This window comes from Tachypleus tridentatus, chromosome 13 (genome assembly GCF_004210375.1).
Source record: "Tachypleus tridentatus isolate NWPU-2018 chromosome 13, ASM421037v1, whole genome shotgun sequence".
NCBI lineage: Eukaryota > Metazoa > Arthropoda > Merostomata > Xiphosura > Limulidae > Tachypleus > Tachypleus tridentatus.
The window spans coordinates 40,179,679-40,204,374 of NC_134837.1; the positions used below are offsets into that span (position 1 = coordinate 40,179,679).

General features: G+C 36.9%; 1 protein-coding gene across 8 annotated transcripts in view; it reads left to right on the top strand.

Annotated features, from left to right (window-relative positions):
- Positions 1-24,696, top strand: part of LOC143239044 (phospholipid-transporting ATPase ID-like) — a 118,107-nt gene that overhangs the window by 55,161 nt on the left and 38,250 nt on the right. For 4 of the 8 annotated variants that reach the window (XM_076479821.1, XM_076479820.1, XM_076479827.1 and 1 more), the window contains one exon: positions 10,089-10,147. The exons of 2 other annotated variants lie outside the window; for them this stretch is intronic. In XM_076479821.1, coding sequence (XP_076335936.1) covers positions 10,089-10,147 — 59 coding nt within the window. Of the gene's footprint in view, positions 1-4,528; positions 4,621-7,038; positions 7,183-10,088; positions 10,148-24,696 lie in introns of those variants that run through there. 2 more of the 8 variants (XM_076479824.1, XM_076479819.1) reach the window with 2 other exon arrangements.

Consider the following 24,696-nt stretch of genomic DNA (forward strand, 5'->3'; position numbering starts at 1 on the left):
CAGGGCGACTAACTTGTAATGTCAGGGTCGCGAGTTCGAATGTCCGTCTCACCAAACATTCTCTCCTTTTCAATCTTGGAGGCGTTATAATGTTACGGACAATTCCACTGTCCGTTGGTAAAAGAGTAGCCCAAGAGTTGGCGGTAGGTGGGTGATGACTTCCCTCTAGTATTTCACTCCTAAATTAAAAATGATTAGTTCAGATAGCCCTCATGCAGCATTGCGCGAAATTCAAAAGAAACATGAAATATTAACCTAATTGTAAACAGAAGTTCATTTAACTTGAGCATATACATCTTCAACGTGCAGGATATTGATATTAGTGTTCTGCAAGTTATGAGTGTATTTAATGACAAATCATGTTATAATTCTTTTATTCATCGATAGTGTTTAACCTCTTTATGCTACTCTCTTCCATAGTCATGTTGTATAACGAAGGAAACACTTGTGTGTACATTTTTTTACGATCGTGACATGTAAAAGTAAGTTGTATTCGCTCTATCATTTTGAACCCCAATTGATATCTATTTCTAATTATCTCCGTTGTAATTTTGTCAAATGAACTAAATGTTAAAGTATATTAAATTTGGATTTTCTTTAACGCTTTGGTCATCAAATACTCTAAAACTAATTTCATATACAAAATATCTGGTTCGCTTTCTTCATAACCACATTGCTAATTAATAGAGTAGTTTCGTGGAAAGTTTTAAAGTTTTATTTATATAATGGTTCATACTGTCACAGCAAGATGTCATTTAGTTATCATCGAATTGGACCAGTGACCTCACTAGCAAGTTATTAACCTTTGGTTTACTTATTGTTGTGATTAAAATCACAGTGAATAGTAATATCGTGTGTTTGTGTAAATTTTGTTACTGTTAATATCGTACCCAGAATCACGGGTTTGATTTGTTGGGCGTAGATATTTTTTATTTATATACTGTATAAGGAGACTGGTAGTATATTAATGTTTTACATTAATGCCCAGAAATTTTTAAGCGAGTTGATTCCAATATGAATGGAAAGAGTTAAGTACCTGGTTATGTAGTTTAATTGAAATTAGATGGTTAAGTTTTAATAAATTAACTTATAATATTTTTCACCTTAAATTTTTAACCGTGTTTAATGTGAAAAAGTAGTTGTTGTTTTTTAAACTACAATATACAATTTAAATTTCTATCATTATTTGTGTTTTTGTGCGTTTTATGAAAGAAAACTTGTTGTCAAAGGAAGATTCACAATTGTTGGCTGTTAACTAGCAAGTCGGACAATGTATCGGAAGGTCCAAAACTCGAGCTGTAATACGCTTTGTAACAATAGAAGCTAATCCTGTTGGTCAGTTAAGCGTAACCGACTATTGCTATTTAGGTGCTCTAAATTAAGAATGAAAATGAAAATATATATAATATTAACAATTAATTTTTTTGTATCAACATTGTATAATAGAGGCTGGGATTTGCTGTTTCTAACGCCGTTCTTTCTCATGATTTTGTCTATTTATTTAATTTCATTAACACGTATACATGGGGATGAGATCCTTAACGCACGACACCATTTCTCTACTAGCTGTTTCTGTTTTTGATATCGTTCATAATTTTTTTTTTGTATAAAACTCTCGGTAAATATAGAATGAAGGTTGAAAGTGCGCTTTGAACAGCTGTATATATATTTGCCAATCAATGAATCATTTGGAGTGCCCGTATAAGTTTATTATTTTAATTGTTATTATTATTTTCTGTGCTTGCTCATTATTAGTTTTTCAGTTCGTTTATTTCAACTTTTTAATTTTTATCGTATAAGTTTATTACCTTTATATTTCTTTCAAACAGAAAATAGAGTTTACCAATAAATCAACTGTAAACACACAAAGCCGTACTGTAACATGTTGTGAATAATGTCTGGAAAACATTTGCTGATGATGGATGTATCCGTATTACATATTACTTCGAATTGTTATTGGTCTGTAGTTTATGTTGTGGTGAATTTATAAGTGCAAGACATTTCTAATCAGCTTGTATTGGGTTTTGATAAAAAATATATGTTTGTCGGTGGTTTGTGTGACGTTACACTTCGCCGGAGTAATACGTTATATACCATAATAATGTATGTATTATTAGCCCTGTTTAGAATAAACTAAATGTGATGCAACCCTCTCCTGCAAAACATACGTGTAGAATTCAACACTACTTTATAATAATGACACGAATATGTGTGCGCCTTCTGGTGATTGAACATTTCGTGTAATTCTTTCGTCATAGAATTGGTGAAACCGTAATGGTTAACAGATTGTGTGTTTACGGAACGAAAGGTTGACAACTTACTTTATCCATGCAAAGTTTTTTTATATCATGTCTTCTATATTGTTCAATCCACCTAGTTAAGTTACTTATTGGAATTTTATTCATCACATTTTTTTCAAGTGGAAAATCGTAAATACATTTAATATTTAGGGATTTTACAGTAGTAACAAGTGTCATACACAATTTTTAGCCGCGTCATAAAGGCTCATTAGATAGTTTTTGTTTGGTTTTCCAAGTACAAACTTTTAGCTCATAGTTTCATCATCTCTTGACCGATGTGAGATCTTTAGTAATAACAATACAGGACTCAGGGGGCTAAAATGGTAAAATTGATGAAAATGGTAAAGGATTGTTGGAACAAAGGATCATGGGAAGTTATTTCTGTAACTCGAAATTTTTAATTTCGATTGAGGGTTTTGTTTGTTTTGAATTTCGCGCAAAGCTACACGAGGGCTGTCTGCGCTAGCCGTCTCTAATTTGGCAGTGTAAAGCTAGAGGGAAGGCAGCTAGTCATCACCACCCACCATCGATTGAGGGAAGTTGACTTCTCTAATTTTATGTGGATGGACACGTGATCGTCCGAGTCGAGCGTCCTAACCACCTGAGCTGGGGATTGGAGTATAGTGAGAACAGGAGTAAGCAATGGTGACCGCGGTGATGTCTACTTGTAGAATGATACTGTTAACGCATGTCACACATCATAAAAACTTTGTTTTATGACTTTTTTGTCGTTGCAATATTATAACATAAGAGAAGCTCACTTCATCCTAATTGATAATAACAGCACTCTTACTGTATGGGTGTTTTTGAAGACGCGTCGTATCCCTTCAAGTGACTCCAAGCGACACTCCGTTTCACTTTTTGAATTCATTCTCACGGTTACTATAGAAAAATATAGTGCCACCTCCACAGTTTAAATGTATTCCACCGCTTATATGTCTATATATGCTGTTGGACTAATTAATAAATCAAACCATTGTATTTACTTCATATACTTTTATGACAACATCGTAAATTTTAAATTTTGTGTTTCAGTTATGTTATGTTTACAATAGTCATTATAGTCGTGTGCCATCTGCTCGAAGCAGGTTGACTGTTCTGAAGAGTCACTGTTCTTTTCTTTCAGCCGTTCTAACACGGTTACTATTTCATGTTCCCATCCAATCTTTTATGTCGTCCATCTATATTATATCTTGTTCTGTTTCATCCTCTTTTCCCATTAATTTTTCCGTCTAGCAACAGCCTTTGTATTCTATTGTTAACAATTATATATCCAGTGCATTTTCTCTTCTAATTACTAAAATTGTACTCTTTTAGTTTTCGTCATTTCTAATACTTGTTCATTTACTTTGTCCTGTCCAAGATATTTTCAGTCCACTCCTATAGATCCACACTTCAAATGCCTCTGAATTTTAACCAATCACTTTAAATACTGTCCACGTTTCAGCATCATAAGAGTTGAACACACAACATTTGACTGGTCTCATTTGTGTTATGTTGATGTTTACTGGTGCTGATGTTTTTGATATATTGTTAAATACAGTCCTAGAAATTTCTGTTTTTGTTTTTTTCACTTGATCTTACCATCTTCAGAGCTCACGTGCCTTAAATATATACATGTATAGTTAGACCGGTTCCAGGTGCATCTTGACTCTTAGTTACTGCAGTTTATTTGGTCTTTTTAGTATTCATCTCTGGATTTTTCCCTTTTTTTTCAGTTACTTCGTTTACTAAACTCTTGTATATCTGACACACTTGGAGTTAGTAGTGCTGTGACATCAGCATACGTAAGGTTGTTGGTGTTAATCCAGTTGAACAAACCAGACAATAATACATAATGTTTACAACACTCCTGAAAAATACTAATTTCATCAAACATATTTTTGGAACGTTTGAGAAATCTACTTTCAAAAATACCATCGGCTATCATTATTAGGCTAACATCACTACAAACCCAGATTTCTTTTCGTATCACCTGGTTTGGTTTATAGAGGACATTATACTGGTTATATTTATATTTGGTTATAGAGGACATTATACTGGTTATATTTATATTTGGTTATAGAGGACACTATACTGGTTATATTTATATTTGGTTATAGAGGACATTATTATTTATAATCAGCATAATTTAAAGTGTGTCAATAGAATTAATTCAACTGCTGAAATTCACCAATTTATAAATTAATAGGGTGAGTTCAGTAATTTCTATTTCTAAATATTTCCAGGTGCAGTTCGACATTCTCTTTCGAAAAGTTCAGATGTCACCAATAAAAGTTCGAGTAATGGGTCATGAAGAATTCGAAGCACTTTAAACTCAGTGATTTGCATTTTCTCTCTCTCTCTCTCTCTCTGTGTGTGTGTGTGTAGCATAGGCTTTATGGTCACATTTTGTATTTCAAATCGCACATGTGTGATTTGCATAAGAACGAAGAGAGGGTGGTGACCCGCACTATATCAGTATTTTTACTACGCCATACTTGTAACACTAAAATTTCCTGTTATCCTTTAATTGTTCTATGTATTTTAAAATACAGTACACAGTAATTAATTTTCGGACACATTGTGCGTATACGTTAAAAATTAAGAACCACAACGATGGTTTTTGCACATTAAAAGATAAAATTTTATTTTGGTTGTACCTAACACAAACAATAGCCCTAATGATGTTAATTGTTACCCAGCAGAGTCAACTGTTACTAATGTAAAGTTAACACTTCAGTGTGTTTTTACTCTTAATATAACAACGGTAAACAGACCAGTTATTTTATTGTATAGGTTGTAATGAAAAACAAAAACATTAAATGGAAAGTGATGTATTATACGTCATGTGTGCTTTCACATTTATAAAAATGTAGGGCTAAGACGTTTTATTCTTGTAATGAAATGATTTTAAGTCATTTCGGAGGCCAATCTATTATTACTGGCAGGCATTTAACAGTAACATTTCTAAAGATCGCGACACTATACAATAAATACTGTATATTTAGTCGACATAAAATATCAAAGCTTTATAGTGTTTCTGTTCTTTTGAAAAACTTAAGCCATACATTATTTAAGTTTCCAGCGAATGGAAAATTAAAAGATTCGAAAAATGGTTCATATAACGTGATAGCTTGAAACTTGTTGAAATTGTCTTATCTCAATGCAGAAGTTACAGCAAGAGAAGAGTTTTTGTTATGATAAACATCAGTGGCGGCGCCAGGGGGGAATCCCCCAAAATGAGCTCAGCCCCCTCAACCCCCCAATATTGTTACCTACATATATTCATAAAATATGGAAAACACAATCGTCGTTGTTGCTTAACAATTAATATCAAAAAGACATAGATCTGTAGAACTCAACGTCTTCATTAAGACGGAAGTATGTGTCATGCGTCCCACAGCAACATACTTAAAGCACTAAAACTCATGCGCTGTATTGCCGCTCCCTGTGTAACGCCATTCTATCTTGAGCTTTGACGAAGGTTAGACAACCACGTTGATTTTAAGTTACAACAGATCATCAGGGATTTTACTTGATAAACCAAAGGTTGCACAAGTATTTACCCATTAATTTCATTTATCTTTTATTGAAAAGTGAAACATAGCATGCATGCATAAGTGTATTGTGTATAGGTTAAAACTATGAAACACTTAGCCGGTGTTGTTTCCTCTGTGAGATCATTTTGCATTGTGTATCAGCCATCCAAAATTTGTTGCCAATCACCAGAACAGGCACATTGTTCTGAAGTAATATTGACTACAAACACAGCATGATGAAAGATACTTAGCCTGATAGTGATCTTACTTTTCTTCAGAGTGTATTAACTTCACATGGGATAATTCGTTTCTGCTATGTAAACTATGTTTTTATGTTATACTTATTTTGATTTGTAGCTTTACTCTTAATGGTATATTAAATGTTCAATCTAAGCTAATATTGATTTTCTTTATTATTATGTATTACCTTGGGTGGAATTTAGGTGAGCTTCCTCTTTTACATATACGAATGTTTTCATAAACAGAATATTTCTAATTTGTAATAACGAATTATTAATCAGAATATGAGTTTCCAATGAAAACTGCATTGAAAACGCAGTTCAAAATAGCACACCTTTCTGAAATGTACCTTGGTATTTACATTATTATAATTTACCATCTATACTTCATATTGATGGTATTTTGGGAACCCTCCACAGTTTACCTCGGCCCCACCTCAGCAGCCCCAACGAAAATATCCTGGCGGCGCCGCCACTGATGAACATGTACCTGCAAGGTTTATCAGCAGTTGAAGTACTTTCTTTGATCACTGCATTGATTTTTTCGTTCTCAGAGCGGCGTCGAACTGTTGTTATTATATTAAAGAAAAAAGAGTACAAATGGGAAAGAAACGATATCACGTTAAGTCGTTCTTTTAAATTATTAAACGTTTGTTAGAAGTTTAACCTTTTGAGCTGGTTGTGACAGCGTTTCTTACGTAGGTTTCTGTTAAACTACTGTGACAACTAGAGTTCAAAATCTACACTGACGATGAGAACTTGTGAATTTGTCAGGCTTTAGTAGATAGGTTTCGACTGCATCTATATTTCATTCGTTTTTTGTTTTTTTTTCCGGCGATAAAAACTGGGTTGATTTATAGATTCAAACGGTTATCACGAGTAATTCTTCTCGTGTGATATTTCTCAGTTGAACAAGTACAAAACATACTGATAACATTCTCAAAAAAAATCTGTGATAAGGTATTGATCAAAGTTCTCTAAACCTGGTTATACTGATGGATTTTTGTGTGTAGTAAGGACGTTTGTTTGAATGTCTAGTTGTACTTGTGTATTTGCCTGAATAGACTAAGGGTATGATTTTAAAATTGTTCGGTTTTCATTGGGAAAATGAGAGACAACTTGGTGAGTGAAACACATCTTAATGGTTAAAATAAGCACGTGAGTACTTGAAATGAGAGACAACTTGGTGAGTGAAACACATATCTTAATGGTTAAAATAAGCACGTGAGTACTTGAAAGTAGAAGAAAATGATAAGAAAATCAAAACAGAAAATAAAATAAATTATGCAGCTGTAAACTTAAGTATGCATAAAGCAAATTCTTTAGAACTGTTTATAATTTTACATATTGTAACTTCACACACTTTAGTGTTTTATGGTAGGCATTTCACGGAACAGATAACTAAGCGTGGTATGGCACACTGTTATAACATTTGTTTAAAGAAGAAATTTAAATCTAGATTCATAACAGTAACCGTTTGGTTAATATGTCTGTATCTGAACTATTTCTGATTAAAACGATTTCTGTTAAACATTTGGAAAATAAAGCCAATTAAATAAAAATACTAAAATGACTTATCCTGCTCGACTAACTCGCAAAATAATTTTAAACTTGACGAATGTTCCATATGTGTTCTCTTTGTGAATTTAATCTTGTAATAAACAAGAAGGAATCCGCAGTAGCCGGAGCCCTTAATTATTTTGGGCAGGATTAGAGTCAATTAATCTACGAGACCTTGTACATGGTCAGATACATCAATCGAAAGTGTTTGACCTTATGAATCCAACGCTATAATTAGATCTCAAATCGGTCAAGAGATGGCGAAGCTCTGATTTAAACGTTTTGTACTTTTAAAAACTCGAAACCATTTTATAAATCGCTTAAAAATATTGCACGTGAAACTCTATAATAAAAACTGTATTTGCATTTACAGTAAGAAGTTGAACTTAGGATTATAGGCAATAAAAATGAATCAATTTAAGTAAAAACGGAAATACATATAAATTAACTGTGTTAAGCGAAGCCATTGTTCTTAAAGTTAGCTTAGATGCTGTCATGTGTATATAACTTCAAGCAAAATGAGGTACATGTTGATCGGTACCTCATCTGGTTGGGTAGTGACCTTTCTGTCCTTTTAAAATGTGTTCTTTAACTCTATCATAACAAGAACAATATTCCCAGTACATACATCGTGTAATTGGATATGATTTATAAGGTATTGAAAGTTAAAGCACATAGTCACACTTCTATAAAGTATTCCTGTTGTCTGTTTGTATTGTAGGGTGTTATCTGTTTATAATGTTCAGCCATCCGGACCCAGCAATAGCTTTTCTCATTCTTTGTAAGCAGCCTCTTCTCAGTTGCTCCACAAATTATTCTATTAACCACCTACCATCCATTGACAGCGCGTAAATTGTTAATAAACAATAGAGATATTACCAATATACGCATGTTTCATGTCGGATCTTCTCCCGTGACTTACGTCGTTTGTTTGAAGATGACTGTATGATACATGGGAGGTGATCGCGTGCCCTGATGTTAAATGTCTGAATTACTTTAAATTGTTGCCATAGAAATATGTATTTCTGCCTTAACAATGTAATTTCTAGTAAAATCTATTCGATAACTGTAACTAAAGTTTAATGTACATTTTCCTCACCAAGCTAACGACCAAGAGGATGTATACAATGGAACACAAGTTTATCCTTGAGGGGGATTAGTGTGTATGTATAATGTATTCATTTATTTTAGTCGATAAATAAACTTGATATTATTTATTATTATACATTATTTAACTTGCAGATTAACGTTGGGTTTAATACTAAGATTTGATAAGCACATACGATCGTATGAGATATTGATACGTTAACTCTATCTTCCTCTTCTATTGGAAACATTACTGATATATAACAGAGGAGGTAACTTGAATAGCATGTTCTCAATTACTTCGTGTCACGATATTCCCGTTTTAAATTTCAGTAAATTATGTTTAATGATTCATCCTTTCAAAATTATTGCTCGTTGGTCTGTAGTATGTGTAATCATATGTATCGCCTTAAAACGTGATTTAAAATTTTGCGTATATTTTATAATTTTTTCAATATTTTTATACATGTGCACCAAGAACTGGAGAGTGATTTATTCAAAAAGTTACAATCTTTTCATCAGTAGAAAAAAAAATATTATTTACGTTCAAATAATTCATCAGTGAGAATCATGTATCATTATAAATAATTTACAGTTGTTTGATCATTTGTTTGTCATCTACGTTTCTTTTGTTTTCTCCTCTGTAGCTTGCGGCAGGTGTGGTCTGGTTGTTTGATCAATTGGTAGACCCATCTACGTTTTTTTTTTTTTCCTCCTCTGCAGTTTGGGGCAGGTGTGGCCTGGTTGTTTGATCAACTGTTAGAGTAATCTACGTTTCTTTTTGTTTTTTTCTCCCTCCAGCCTAGGACAGGCGTAGCTTACTGGTTAACATGTTGGACTTTAAATCAAGACAACTTACGGCTTGCTTTCTGTAATTTGAACCAGTGTTTGTGTTATAACTGTAATGGTCACGTTTTTACTATTCTATTGGAGCAGCTCAAACGCTGTCGGTATGTGCTGTTGACTTCACTTTAGTTTATACGTTCACAGTTAGGAGACAACCAGTGTAAATTGCTCTTATGTAGCTTTACGTGAATATTCGAAACCCAAACCAAGCAAACCTTCTGTAGCCGCTTTTTTTCTCAGTGTACATTTTTTTTTTTATATATAAAACAACTCTATACACAATGAAAGTTTTAAGATGTCCATTAATACCTGAAGATTTCGGTAAATGCATTTATTTTGTCTGTTTTGTTTTCAGTTTAAAATTAAAAACTTCGCCGAATTTCACGTTTATCTAAATATTGCAGGCTCTCTAATGGCAAATATTGATGTTATATCATAGTTCACTCGACAGTTGTATGTAGGCGTTCTTCATTTGTTTATTTTAATAGAATATTTTTCACTTTCTAATAACGAAACGATATATTTGTTTTTTTTAGAAACAGAAAGGAAGATATATGCAAATAACCATGCCTACAACGAGCAATTCAACTATGCTGTAAGTATTATTTTATGAAAACAAACAATCGACTTTCTCTTAAGTTGTTTTTTGTTTATCAATTTTTTTAAAATTTATCGTGCCTCCTAGTGGTGCAGCAGTATGGACTTTAACACTAGAAACCCATGTTGGGCAGAGCACCACAAACAAAATAATTATTTATCTTGTTATATGGAGGAATTAATGGATAACAGATGAGTGATGACAAAGTAATACATGTGCTAATGTTATATTTTTAGGAAACAGCAGGAGTTGAAACCACTGCGAACTTTTCATAAATGTACGTATTTCTTTATTAAGGTCGGGCGCGGCCTAGGATTTTCTTTCTTAACACAAATATATTTTAATATACAAACAATAATACAATTGATAATAATGGTTTTTACAGAGAGTTATTACAAATGATTTACAGTTACGACAGAATGTGTTTGTACCCCTGCGTCGTGAGTAGTTTTTTCCTCATAACATTGAAAGTATCACGATTAGGATAATGAAACTAAAGTATGTTATAAATATTACACTAACATATATCTACATAAATTTTATGTAAATTGAACAACAAATAAACTGTTTATAAACAAATAACCAAATATAGGAGGGGCAGAAAGTGTTTGTGCATCTACTTTAATTGTCAGTTGTGTAGCCTTTCAGGTGAATTACTTGGCGCAATATCTCCTCATAGCCCTCCATGATCGTTTGTCAGTACTCGACTGGTATTTTCTTCCATTCTTCTTTACAGAAGACTCCAATTCTTGCAAGTTTTTCAGATGACGCTGATGAACCCTGGTCTTCAACTCATGCCAAACGTTTTCAATTGGGTTGAGATCGGGTGACTGCGATGGCCACCCCAGAACGCTTATATGGTTCCTTTGCAATCATGATTGCACATATTTCGATGTGTGCTTAGGGTCATTGTCGTGCTGAAAGATCCAGCGACATCCAAGCTGCAAGCCCGAGCATCATTCTTGATATAAGTGCCTGATATATAAACGTACTCTTCTTTTTTCATGATTCCGTTGACGCGGTGAATGCTGCCTAACCAGAAGAGCTGAAGAAACCCCATAGCATGATCGAGCCACCTCCGTGTTTAACTGTAGGGACGGTGTTCTTTGGAAGATTTCGTTCCCCCTTTTTACGGAAAATGTTGCGAACATCATTGTGGCCGAAAAGGTCGATTTTAGTCTTCTCTGACCAAAGAATACTCTTCCAATAGGTAAAGGGTTTATCTACATGCTTTCTTGCATGCCTCAATCGTGCTTCTAAATGAACAGGCTTTAAATATGGAGTTCTACGAGAACGACATGCTTTGAACTTAGAAGAGCGTAACATGCTCGTAACTGTAGAGGTGCTTACTTCAACCCCAGTTTCCCTTACCAGTTTCTGTATGTCATTACTTGTTAAACGATGGTTCCTACTAACTTCTTTGAGAACCTTCCTCTTGGTTCTCTCTGGAATTTTGGTGGGGCGTTTGGAACGAGGGAGGTTAACAGTTGATCCTGTGAGCTTAAACTTGGCAATTATGCTTTGAACAGTAGATTTCGGCACATTGAGATGTGTAGCAATATCGGAAAGAGACACACGATACTTGTAATATTTGAAATCTACAAACGTTCCCGGTCAACTATCTGTAGTTTCCCTATTAATAAGCGTTAATTACAGTTATAGCTTCCGAGGTTTATAGTATACCAACTGTAGCAAACCAACAATATATACTGTCTCTTCGCATGTTGTGATGGCTGCTTTTTAAAATCATTAGGCGAAGCTCTTGAAATTTCAGTTGGCAACAATACTGACAGTCACTAGTGTTTACATACATATGTACATTGTTGATTTTTACACTCGAGAATCTTCTACAAATTTAGTGAATAGAGAGGACTTTCATAATATACAGTTAACAGCATAAATTACATGCATTTCTGAATATAAATTTAATTGCAACAAATGTCGATATTAAAATAAATATATAACAGTAAATTTATCACACTTCAGGATAGAAATACAGTGTTTTCGGTAAAACACGTTCTGAACCAATGTTTATGTGTACGCTGAATGTTAATCCCCTTTCTTAAAAGTTCAGAAGATCGAACTTTTGCCTCAAAGACGCTTCTCATTACATTACAACGTTTATGTGCATTAATAACCCCCAAACAATCACTTAGCACGTGAGAATTGGATCTATAGGTCCTACGCAGCACTGACAGGCCATTAAGTCATATTTGCCATGGGTTTTGTTAAAACCGTCCGTGGTTTTCTCTTCGCTTTCTGTCAAGTTATCATTCTGCTTCTGAAAATCTCCAGTTTTGTTTTTCTTCCATCTTAGCTATTCCCATTATTCTCTTGTCACAAGTGTGGGTGAAGCGGAAAAGGTTTTCTGAGTACCATTGGTTGCGTTTGACGTTAAACGCTTTAAATCAACATTTCTGTCATTATTCTGTATTAGCATATGGATCGGAACTCAACACTCCGTACTGTACGGCTGATGTTCTGTTGTTCCCGACTTGTTACTCTCTGAAGAAAAGAAAGTTCTAACTTTCACTGCTCACTTTAGGACCCCAGGTGCGTTATAAAAGTGAATCTCACTAATCGGGCAGACAAGAGTAAACCAAAAGTTTGCGGTGGGAGATGTTGATTAGTTGCCTTGTGTATAATTAATCACTTCAGTCCTCCGCCGATACAGGGGTAAGTCTACGGATTTATAACGCTAAAATCAGGGGATCGATTCCTCTCGGTGCACTCAGTAGATAACTCTATCTGGCTTTGCAATAAGAAACACACAAACATATTTAGACCTGGAATGGCTAGGTGGTTAAGACTTTCGACTCGTAATCTGAAAGTCACTGGTTCGAATTTCCGTCACACCAAACGTGCTCACCCTTTCAGCCGTGAGGGCATTATATGTGACGGTCAATCCCGCTATTCGTTGGAGAAAGAGTAGCCCAAGAGTTGGTGGTGGGTGGTGATGACTAACAGCCTTTCCTGTAGTCTTACATTACTAAATTAGGTGGATGCCCAACACAGATAACCCTCGTGTAGCTTTGCGCGATATTCAAAACAAGCAAATAAGCAATCACTTCAAAATGAACAGGAGCTAGCGCAGATATACTTCATTTCTATAACTTTACGCGATATCCAAGAAACAAACATATCACATGAAGTTAAATACCTGAAATGTTCTACAAATGTATTTAGTATGTCAAATATTTAAGTTTTCATACAAATGCATAGGTTATTGTTTTAAGAATCTCGGTCACGATAAACCGAGCTCTCTAGACGTCGTGCCAAATTTTGAAATATTTTGTTCCAAAAGACGCTAACTGATAGAAATAAACTACTTGACTCTACTATTCAAAACATTTTTTTTAAAGATCTGAAACCCATGAAGTATGAATACAGATACGGATTAGACGCAGACTATTACTGCTATATACAGCTGTATCTGTATTCATACTTCATGGGTTTCAGATCTTAAAAAAATGTTTGTTTTGAATAGTAGAGTTTTTCAGCTATGACGTTGTTTTTTCTCTTAAATTTGGTTGGGTTTTCTCGGCCAAGAGTATTAATGAAGTAGCTGACATTTTAATCTTTTAGCAGAGATATACAAATGTATATCTGGGTTTTGATTGAAAACAAGGAATTACTCTTATCATAAATACGTTCACACATCTTTTCTGGAAGATATTGCAATGAATATATTAGAAATTGAAAAAAAAAAGTAACCGTTTTAGTTGTGTTTTTCTTACACAATAAATAGTATTAGCACTTTTCAAGTAGGGTTTTTACACGTCTAAATAGTATACCTATTATGTTCATTCTCAAGATTCGGCCAGTGACCGCAAAAACAAAAATCATTTCACTATTTAAAATGATCAACGATTGAAATGAAATGTTATTTCTGTACATGGACTAATTGTGTTTAGAGTCACTGCAGTTCCTGAACTATATTTTGTTTAAATCGTTTAACACAAAGATATAAATAACTGTTCCATTTATTTATTCTGTTTCATTCCTTAGTTATTTGTTGCATTTTGTTTTACGTTTCGCGATTTCAGCAAAATAAGTTGTATAAACACCAAAATAGGCCCGGCATGACCGGATGGTTAAGGCGCTTGACTCGTAATCCAAAGGTCACGGGTTCAAATCCCCGTCATACCAAACATGCTTTCCCTTTCAGCCGTAGGGGCGTTATAATGTGACAGTTAGTACCACTACTTGTTGGTAAAAAAGTAGCCCAAGAGTTGGCAGTGGGTGGTGATGACTAGCTGCCTTCCCTCCAGTCTTACACTGCTAAATTAGGGACGGCTAGCGCAGGTAGCTCTCGAGTAGCTTTGCACGAAATTCAAAAAACAACCAAACGCTAAAACACCATCCCATTTCAGGTTTTAATAAATTCAACATGCTCATATAACGATTTTTTTTTTCAGTGGTCAAACCTTGTGATTCATTGTAGTACACACATTTGTGTGTGTGTGTATTGTTATTTACGAAATAATTTATGACTATTATTTAAGTGAACGCTTGAAAAATTAACGAACCGTGTTTCATTATCTTTATTACATATTAGCAGAAAAGACGCCCTACGGGCGGCTATTTGTGCTAATAATTACTAAACGTAGTAATCGTACCTCATTGCAAAAGTTATATCTATATATAAATGTGAACATTTTCTCTACAGTACTTCCTAGAAAAAAAAAAAAAAAAGTATCCGGATTGTGTTCATTAGTCATACGTAACTTATTGCATCAAGTAATTCAATGTACATTTTTTGATATAAACTGTAATGTTTTTAATATTAAAAGTGGTATCGTTTATTGAAAAAGAAAACAGTTTTTAAGAACCCTAAGGTTTTCAGTACTACGACTAAAAAATCCATCAATATTGATGTAATCAAACTCTCACATACACTCCCAGTGAGAGTCGTATTTTTTGTTGTGAGAACCTTTATTTAAAATCGTATTCTGTGATAAAAAGAAATCGCTGTAACACATACCACAGTTATCTATGTAATTGTCTGAAACTTGAATACCCAAAGAGTTGATTTTTTTATGGATTTTTGTTTGTAGTGCCAATCAGTAGATGACGCAAGACTTTTGTCTATTACAGTCAAACATCAAGCGAAATGCGATGTAGCATTATCAGAACGGATGTTATTTCACTAATTATTACTGTAAGATAGCATTTCCACTACTATCACCGTCGTTGTGGATTCCTGTACGTGGTGAGGGGACCTCCCAGAGGAGATTCTGTTTCTTCAGTTTGCCTCCTCTGGGAATTAAACATCTCCCCACGTGTTTGCTGTGCGTGGCGAACACCCGCAGGGAAAGGGAGGATCCTGGTGGTTAAGGGGTCTAACCCTAACACACCACTTTGATCTTGAATTCCCGTAGATAGGCAGCCTTGGGGTGCCCCCCCCCAGGGTCAATCAGCTGGTCCACTTGGGTTAGGGTCAGCCAAGTACCAGAGTTGGATGTTGAAGTTATTCCCCATGTTACTTTGAATTCATCATTGATGAGAGGGATCTAAACAACATCCCCAAGTCGGGGATTCTAGCTGGTTTCTCTACCTAAAGAATTTCTGCAGTGAGGCATATCTCCACTTCCAAAGATGGGATTATGATGCTGACCAATGTCCTAATTTTGACTTTTACATCACCCTGTCCACCTGCCGCCATCACAGCAGGTTATCTAAATTGCAAGGTATAGCCACATATTCTGAACACACTCAGATGTTTCCAATATCAGTGATTCAATCACTCAAAGACATCGTGCAGTGGTTCCTTGATGTGTGCTCATTGTGGTGGCAAGGACTACGATGCCTATGAGTGTGAAATAGACCCTTATTGTGTTAATTGCAATGGCTCTTACCCAAATTGCTTTCGTTCATGCCCAAGGTGGATGGAAGAAAAAGAAGTACAATGTTTAAAAATGGTTCACAACATTTCATACCCCAAGGCTCGAAAGTTATTGTCCACCACTCCATCTAGAATGTATACTGCTGCACTTTGTTCCACTGGTATAGTGGGGGAGTGCACATGGATCTCTATGCCTCCAAAAGAATTGTTTTCAACCCATGTGAAAATTTTTTTGCCCTCCATGGTTAAGAAAACTGATAAATCAACATCAACACCCATCTCTGTTCCTATTATTCGTTCTCAATATTGCTCTCTGATGGCCACGAAGTACCTGCTTCCCAGTGCATTGCTGACACTCTAGGTGAAAGCTTTTGCTGGGTATCTGGCACTTATGCTTCTTCCTTCACCTTCTTACTCAGCCATCATGACTCGAACAGAGTTATAACCTCTTTCCTTTCGATCTGATTGTTTCTATGACTATAATCGTCCCTTTACACAGGTGGAACTCAAACTGGTCCTTCATTGGTCTGACAGTACATCGGTTGGACCTGATGATGTATGCTATGAAATGCTGCGCCATCTGTCTCCTAATTTTTTGCTATTATTCTGATTGTTTTAACTGGATTTAGCAGGAGAATGTTTTTCCTGTTGCCTGGTGCCAAGCTATTGTCCTACCTTTCTCCAAGCCTGGGAAGGATCACAAGATTCCCCCCTCGGTGTGAATTCCTGTTCGTGGTGAGGGGACCTCCCAGGGAAGGTTCTGTTCTTTCAGTTTACCACCTCTGGGATCTAAACATCCACCCACGTGTTTGCCGTGCGTGGCGATCCGTGAAGGGGAGTAGAGGATCCTGGGGGTTGAGGGGTCCAACCCTAACACACCACTTTGGCCTTGAATTCCTATAGATGGGCGGCTTTTGGGTGGCCCCCCTTGGGTCAATCGGCTGGTCCACTTGGGCTAGAGTCAACCAAGTACCAGTGTTGGAAGTTCTCAACGGGTATTGTGGACATTGTGTCTGATGCTAGTGTTTGGGTATAGTGCTCATGAAACCCTGGCGTTGCTGCAATGTCCTTGCATGATATTGTAGTGCGTACCCTCGTAGGGCTCCATGGTGGATGGGGTCAGTGGGTACCGAAATTTTTGTTTCCTATGGATCCTCCAAATAAAAATTTAAATAAAATAGTGAAAAAACAGTCAATACATAAACGACCACGTCTTGAAGACTCTGAGCAGCAATCTTCAACATGTGTAACACATGTACCTCATTTTCTGATATTACATTCTCTTTCAGAAAAACTTTTAGGGCAAATGTCCCCTTTTTTATTCAGAACGGACTAGAGGGTCTTGCTGGCTTTCCAAAGTCAGTATAGAAGCTTCGATCTGGAGACATATTGGTTAAAACATTCACATCCCAACACAGTGAACTCCTCTTGAATACAAAGGCAATTGGGATGTACCTATTGATGTTACCCCTAATGCTACCTTGAATTCATCACGAGGAGTTATTGTTGAGAGGGATTTGAAGAACGTTCCCGAGTCAGAGATTCTCGCTGGTCTCTCCACTCAACGAGTTTCTGCAGTGAGGCGTATCTCCACTCGCAAAGATGGAATAATGATGCCGACCAATGTCCTCATTCTGACATTTACGTCACCACGTCTGCCTGCCACCATCAAGGCAGGTTATCTTAATTGCAGAGTACGGTCATACATTCCAAACCTTCTCCAATATTTCCAGTGTCAACTCAAAAACGTCATGTCGTGGTTCCCTGACATGTGCTTGTTGTGGTGGCAAGGACCACGATGCCTATGAGTGTGACACGGACCCACATTGTGTCAACTGCAATGGTTCTCACCCTTCTTACTATCGTTTTTTGCCAAAATGGTTGGAGGAAAAAGAGGTGCAACGTTTGAAAACGACCCATAACATGAGTTATCTTGAGGCTCGGAAATTGCTGTCTGCCACTCCATCTCGGACATATGCTGCTGCACTTCGTTTCTCAACTACAGTGGGAGTGCAGACAGATCTCTTTGTACCACCAAGAGAATCGTTTGCAAAGCAAATGAAAAGCCTTTTGACCTCCATGGTTAAAAAGGTTGATGAATCGACTTCTACACCCATCTCTGTTCCTCCCATACATTTTAACAAATCTCAAGATCCACATTCTTTGGTTTCAAATACAGGCATTTCTTCTGATACATCTTTTTCTCCAACCCCACGATGCAAAACAATCATTCGTTCGCGTCCTCCGTCACTGGAATCTCCTTCCAACAACAAAGACCTGCCCAATAGACCCAGGGCAGGATCCATGGAGGTCGATAGACCTCCTCCGAATAAGGACAGTAAGGAAAAAAGACGTGGTCGTAAACAGAAGGGTTCTCCAGCCACTTCACCTACCCGTCATTAAAAATGGCCATCTTTATACAATGGAACTGTCGAGGTTTACGTTCTAATCTGGATGATATCAAAACACATTGCTTCCTACTATCCTGTATGTCTTTCCTTACAAGAAGCATTTCTAAAACCTGCTGATATAGTCACCATTCGGCAGTTTTCTTTGTACAGAAATGACAGGCTGTGTGATAGACGAGTACATGGAGGGGTGGCACTATTGGTTGATCAGCATGTGCCCACCCTGTCTTTGTCGCTCAACACACCCTTGGAGGGCATTGCCATCCGTGTTTCCTTTGGTCATACCATCACTGTTTGTTCTCTCTACCTGTCCCCTGGAGAGATATAGGATCAATCAGACCTTGATGCTCTCGTTGAACAGTTGCCGTCTCCATTTCCTATCCTGGAGGACTTTAATGGACATCATCCCCTCTTGGGAAGTGCTGTTATTGATAGGAGGGGTTGCTCTGTAGAGTGTATGCTCTCTGATCACAATCTTTCTCTTTTCAATACTGGTTCTTCCACTTATTTTCACGCACCTAGTCAGTTCTTAACTGCTAAGGTTTGCTCCCCTTCATTATTTTCCCATTTGTCATGGAGCATTGACAATAACCCACTAGGCAGTGATAATTTTCCTATACTTTTGAGAGAGACTGGCCGTGGTTGATGCCAGCCAACCCGCGTGCCCCGGTGGAAGCTGGATCAGACAGACTGGTCCACTTTCACTGCTCTCGCAGAACTTGAACCTGCCATCATGAATCAGCGATCAATAGACGACTGTGTGGCAGCGGTAACTGACTGTATTATACACGCAGCTGCTCAGTGTATTCCTAAAACCTCGACACTTTTTTCACGATATTCTTGTCCATGAGGGAATCCTGCCTGCTACAGGACACAGAAGGCAAAAAACGAGCCTAGGATACCTTTCATAGGTATCCCACACTTTCAAACCATCTTGCTTTTCAGCAGGCCCATGCACATACTTGACAGGTAAAACATCAAGGCCAGAAGCAATCTTGGATTAAATTCACAACCAGCGTCTCTTCTACCACCAGTTCCAAAGTCATATGGAACAAGATTCGGATGGTCCGTGGGCAGAATAATTCTGTGTCCCTCTTTTGATGTTGTTCTCCGATGGCCAGGAAGTAGCTGATGCCCAGAGTAGCACTGATACTCTTGGTTTAAGCTTATGCCAGGTCTCTAGCACTTCTGCTTTAGACAGAATGATTGCCTCTTCCCTTTTGAACTAATCATCTCTTTACACTGGTAGAACTCAAGCTGGCTCTTCACCAGTCTGGAGTAAGTTAGACAGACTTGATGATATACACTAGGAGATTCTGTGGCACCTTTCTCCTGCTTCTCTTTCTATTCTTCTGGTTGTTTTTAACCAGATCTGGCAGGAAAATTTTTCCTAATGCATGGTACCAGGCTATTATCCCACCTTTCTCCAAGCCTTGGAAAGGTCCCAAGATTCCTCCATATTACCATCGAATTGCTTTGAAGAGCTTCTCTGTAACACCTTGGAAAGGATGGTTAATGCTCATCTTGTTTGGTTCCTTGAATCAAACATCCTTTTCTTGCCCACCCTGTATGGGTTTTAATGGCAATGCTTCACCATGCACCACTTGATTCAACTTAAAATGTTGATCAGATAAGTTTTTCTCAAGCGACAACATTTTGTGTCAGTACTTTTTGACATTGAAAATGCTTGTGATATAACATGGAGGAATGGCATTTTGTGAGAACTCCACTTAAATCGATCACTTGGCCATTTTTATTAAAAATAATATTTTAATGGGCAGGTAGGTGATTCTAAATTTGTGTTGGTTCGACATTTTCCTACTGTTTCCTACAGGAACTTGGAGTCTCTCAGGGCTGTGTCTTGAGTGTCACACTTTTCAGTATAAAGATTAATGCCATCACTGGACAACTCCCTCTTACTAGCAAATGGGCTCTATGTTGACGACTTCCACATCTTGTGTCAGTCGTCGAACGTGAGATTTATTAAGCAGCAGCTACAGACTCCCTCAATCATTTACCGAAATGAACCACATTAAACAGTTTTGATTTTTCTTTCTCTAAACCGTTTGCATGCACTTTTGCCGCCCATGGGGTATTCATCTTGATTCTGAACTTCATGTTGGTAAAGTTGTGCTTCCCGTGGTTCCTGAGGTAAAGTTTTCAAGGCTTATCTTTGACCGTAAGCTGACCTTTATACCACATGTCAAGTAGCTACGAGTTAAGTGTGCAAGGGCACTGAACATCCTCCATGCCCTTTCTTTCAGCTCCTGCGGAGCAGATTGATGTTCTATGCTGAAGATATATCATGCTCTTATTCGATCAGAACTGGATTATGGGTCTCCTGTCTATGGCTCTGGCAGGATTTTTGCCTGGAAGATGCTGGACCTCGTTCATCATCAGGAGTTTCAACTGAAACTATCCACACTTCCACAGTTCAGAGTTTGTACTGAGAGTGTCATGAACCTTCTCTACACCTCTGCCATTTACAAATGTATTTATTGTATTTCGATCCTTACCACAACATCCCACCTGGGGTTGTGTTTTCCTTCCTTGGTGGGCCATGCTTTTTCAAAACAGTTGGACTGCCATTATTCCTTTTGGCTTTCATATACAGGTCAGTTAGGTAAATTGGGTCTGTCTTTGGATAACATTGCTATATCCAGAAGCCAGCCCATCCCAACATGGCTTATTACCACTCTCAGGTGTGGTCTTTCTTTGAGTTATCTGAGAAAGGCAGATACTTCTGATTGGAAGTACCGTCTTCTATTTGCCAAATATCTTTTGAACCATCCTTCCATTCCCATTTATACGGATGGTTTAAAACCAAGTGACTATGTGGTGTCTGCCATGTGTTGTTGTGGTTTGGTTGCTGTGTACAGAATCTTCTCTACAGTTTGTGTTCACTGCTGAAATGTATGTCATTTCTCTTGCCGTTGATCACATAGAAGCTAAGTAATACTCAAATTTTACTGTTTATACTGACTTGCTTAGCTCTTTATTAGGCCTGGAATCGCTTCACGTTAGTTCTCACCCTGTTCTCGCCAATATTCAAAACCAACTGACACATTTCGCTTTAACATCTAACCAGTTTTTCTGGATAACAGGCCACGTTGGTATTCGTGGGAATAAGCTTGCTAACACTGCAGTTAAGTTTGTCTGCTCTGGCACTATCACTGCTGTGTCTGTTCCATACATGGACTATGGTCTTTTATTCAAGGCTCTGCTCCGCGTCAGTTGGCAGTCGACTAGGAGTGAGCATCGTGATAACAAGTTTTCTGGATAAAACCCTCTATTGAACTTTGAGAGTTTTGTTTCTGCAAGGATCGGAAGGAGGATATTGCCCTAACTGGACTACACTTTGGTCACAGTTTTTTAACTCATCGTTTTCTTTTATCTGGAACTGATGCATCTACGTATGGTCTGTGTGATACTCAGGTCACAGTAGTTCACATTTTACTGTAATGCCATCATTACGACTCAACGACGGCACCATTTTAGACATGTTTTGTCCACAGGTTTACCCCTAATGCTGGATAGTGTTATTGGCAATGGTGACACTATTCACCTCACAAATGTTTTTAGTTTTCTGAGGGCCATTGGCCTTTTGAACGCTATTTGGGTTTTTAATTTAGAAATGATTTAACATGATTGCTTCTTACGAATTTTAATAATTTTATATTTTTTTAATTTTTCTACCGGTTGTTTGGCGCAGATAGCCTATTTGCTTTGTGCCATAAAACGCCAACCAACCACGACCATCACCTACAGTTGTATGGAAGTCTGACTTACAGCGTGCGATTCTTGAATCTCTGTTACAAGAAGTGGTGAATTCTCTAATATATGTAATATAGAATATAAACATTTACTATCTCTAGTGTGCTCAGTGCTTATTATATGTGTGTGTGAATGGGTTTCAAAAACTGGTTTCCACGTGGCTGTAAATTTCTAATTGCTACACTCGCAACAACTGTAAAGGTATATAATCATGTAATAATTGAAATGAAGAACATAATTAAAATTCACATTATTTTTGTTTATTAATATTATAGTGGAGTTGATATGAAGGCGCTGTCACCTAGTTGATCGTTTACGATCATAAGCTACTTTATCCAGTTTCAAATTAAAAAACTGTTACGTGATTATAGTGTCTGAACATTCAACATTGTCAATGGAACTTTCTGTCAAACATCACGTGAACATATACGGTACATAGTCACACCAAACTTGCTCCTCCTTTCAGCCGTGAAGGCGTTATAATGTCACGGTCAATTCCATTATTCGTTGGTAAAAGAGTAGCCCAAGAGTTGGCTGTGGGTGGTGATGACTAGCTGCCTTCCCTCTAGTCTTACACAGCCAAATTAGGGATGGCGAGCGCAGTTAGCCTTCTTGTAGCTTTGCGCGAAATTCAAAACAAACCATACGGTACATAAACTTTAGAATGATACCTGTACATTAACACAGAAGTATGTTTAAATTATTATGAAACATAAAAATATGTGAGTGTTTTAACCAAATTAGATAACCTCTCTGGGAGTTACTCAAAGAAAATAAAAGAATCAAAACTAAGTAGTAACTTGATCAAAACCTGGGAACCATCGGTAGGTTGACGGATTTACAACACAAAATCTAAAGATTTAATGTCCACGCGGTAAGCAGGGTACATACAAATAGCCAGAACGGTGTGTATCTTCAACTAAGGAAAAGAACAATCATTTCATTTAATTACAGAATGTTAAGTCACCAGTGTCCGTGATATTTCCGGACGTAGACTATGCAATGAGTATTTTTATGAGTATCTAAAAATTTATTGGAAATTCTAGACGTGTTGTGAAAAACTATGCTGAAATAGACAGATTAACAGCATGTAGTTCGGTTAAAACGCTTGTGCCAATAACAACTGCGTTTGTGATTTCACGAGACTGTGTCTTTTAGTAAACGTCATTGATAAGAACTCTTTTGTTGGCAACTTTTTCTTTGTTCAGAGGCTAGGAGTTGTGATTGTCTTTGTTGTACACTTGATAACATCGGCATGACTCGCCAAAACATTTTCTGGTTTCTAGGATACTAATCTTATCTGTATGTCTGCACTTCAACAGTATTTATAATGTATTTTTGACATCGTGTCTATGCTTTGTGCTTACAACGTTAAACTGTTTTCAGTGGATTTAACGATTATACATGTGTATTTACACTAATGACATGCTTATACTATCTGAAAAAGATACAACTGATGACTTCTTCAAAATAAGCCAAGTTTTAAAATTTTAATTATTTGGAGTATATACACTGTGCTGTAATAAACGTGATTTTTATTAGAGGAGAAATCATATGAAATTAATGTGATTTATATTGTTTGCTTTTCCTCCCTTAAATTGCACAATTCATGCACGTACAGAGGGAGGTTGGGTCGAACCCCCTTACTTTTATGATCTAAAAAATAAAACTCTTACAGTTACAGCGCAGCTGTTTACGGTATTTTAAACGTCCTACATAGTCTACATTCTTCTGATGAAGTATTAGTATTTTTGACTTGAAATAGTCGCGTGCCCTCAGACCCTTCCTCCTCCTCTGTTGCATTCTGATTGTGCTTCGCGTAATGTGTTGACTTTTCTGCGTACATTCTTGCTATATAGTGATTTACTATCAATAAAGGAACTAGAAAGAAGAAACTAAATCTATAGTCCTGTTCCATCATTCACTGCTTCCGCGTTTTTAGATAAACACTTCAAGTGTCAGGTTGACTTTTAGATAGCTATAGCATAAATAAAATAAAACATTTTTTAATATTTCATTACAGAAACTTTAGACTAGTGCACTTTGGAAACAGGCCCGGCATGGCCAGGTGGTTATGACGCTCGACTCGTGGGTTCTTACCTTCATCACGTCAAACATGCTTGCCCTTTCAGCAACTCATTCAATAAAAGCAAGAAGTCGAGCTTATGAACAAACATATTTGTAGCCAATCATACATTTGGGTGATTTTTGTCCGATTTGGTTCGTGCCACGCATTCATTTTGTCAGTCATTCAGTACTTACCACTTTACTACCTATATGTCTTACAAACAACCTTCCATTCTGCTCGACCTAGTATGGTCAGAGGGTTAGGGCACTCGACTCGTAATCTGAAGGTCGCGGGTTTGAATCCCCTTCACAACAAAAACGCTCGCCCTTTCAGCCGTGGGGGCGTCATAATGTGACGGTAAATTCCATTGTTTTCATTGGTAAAAGAGTAGTTCAAGAGTTGACTGTGGGCGGTGATGACTAGCTGCCTTCCCTCTAGTCTTACACTGGTA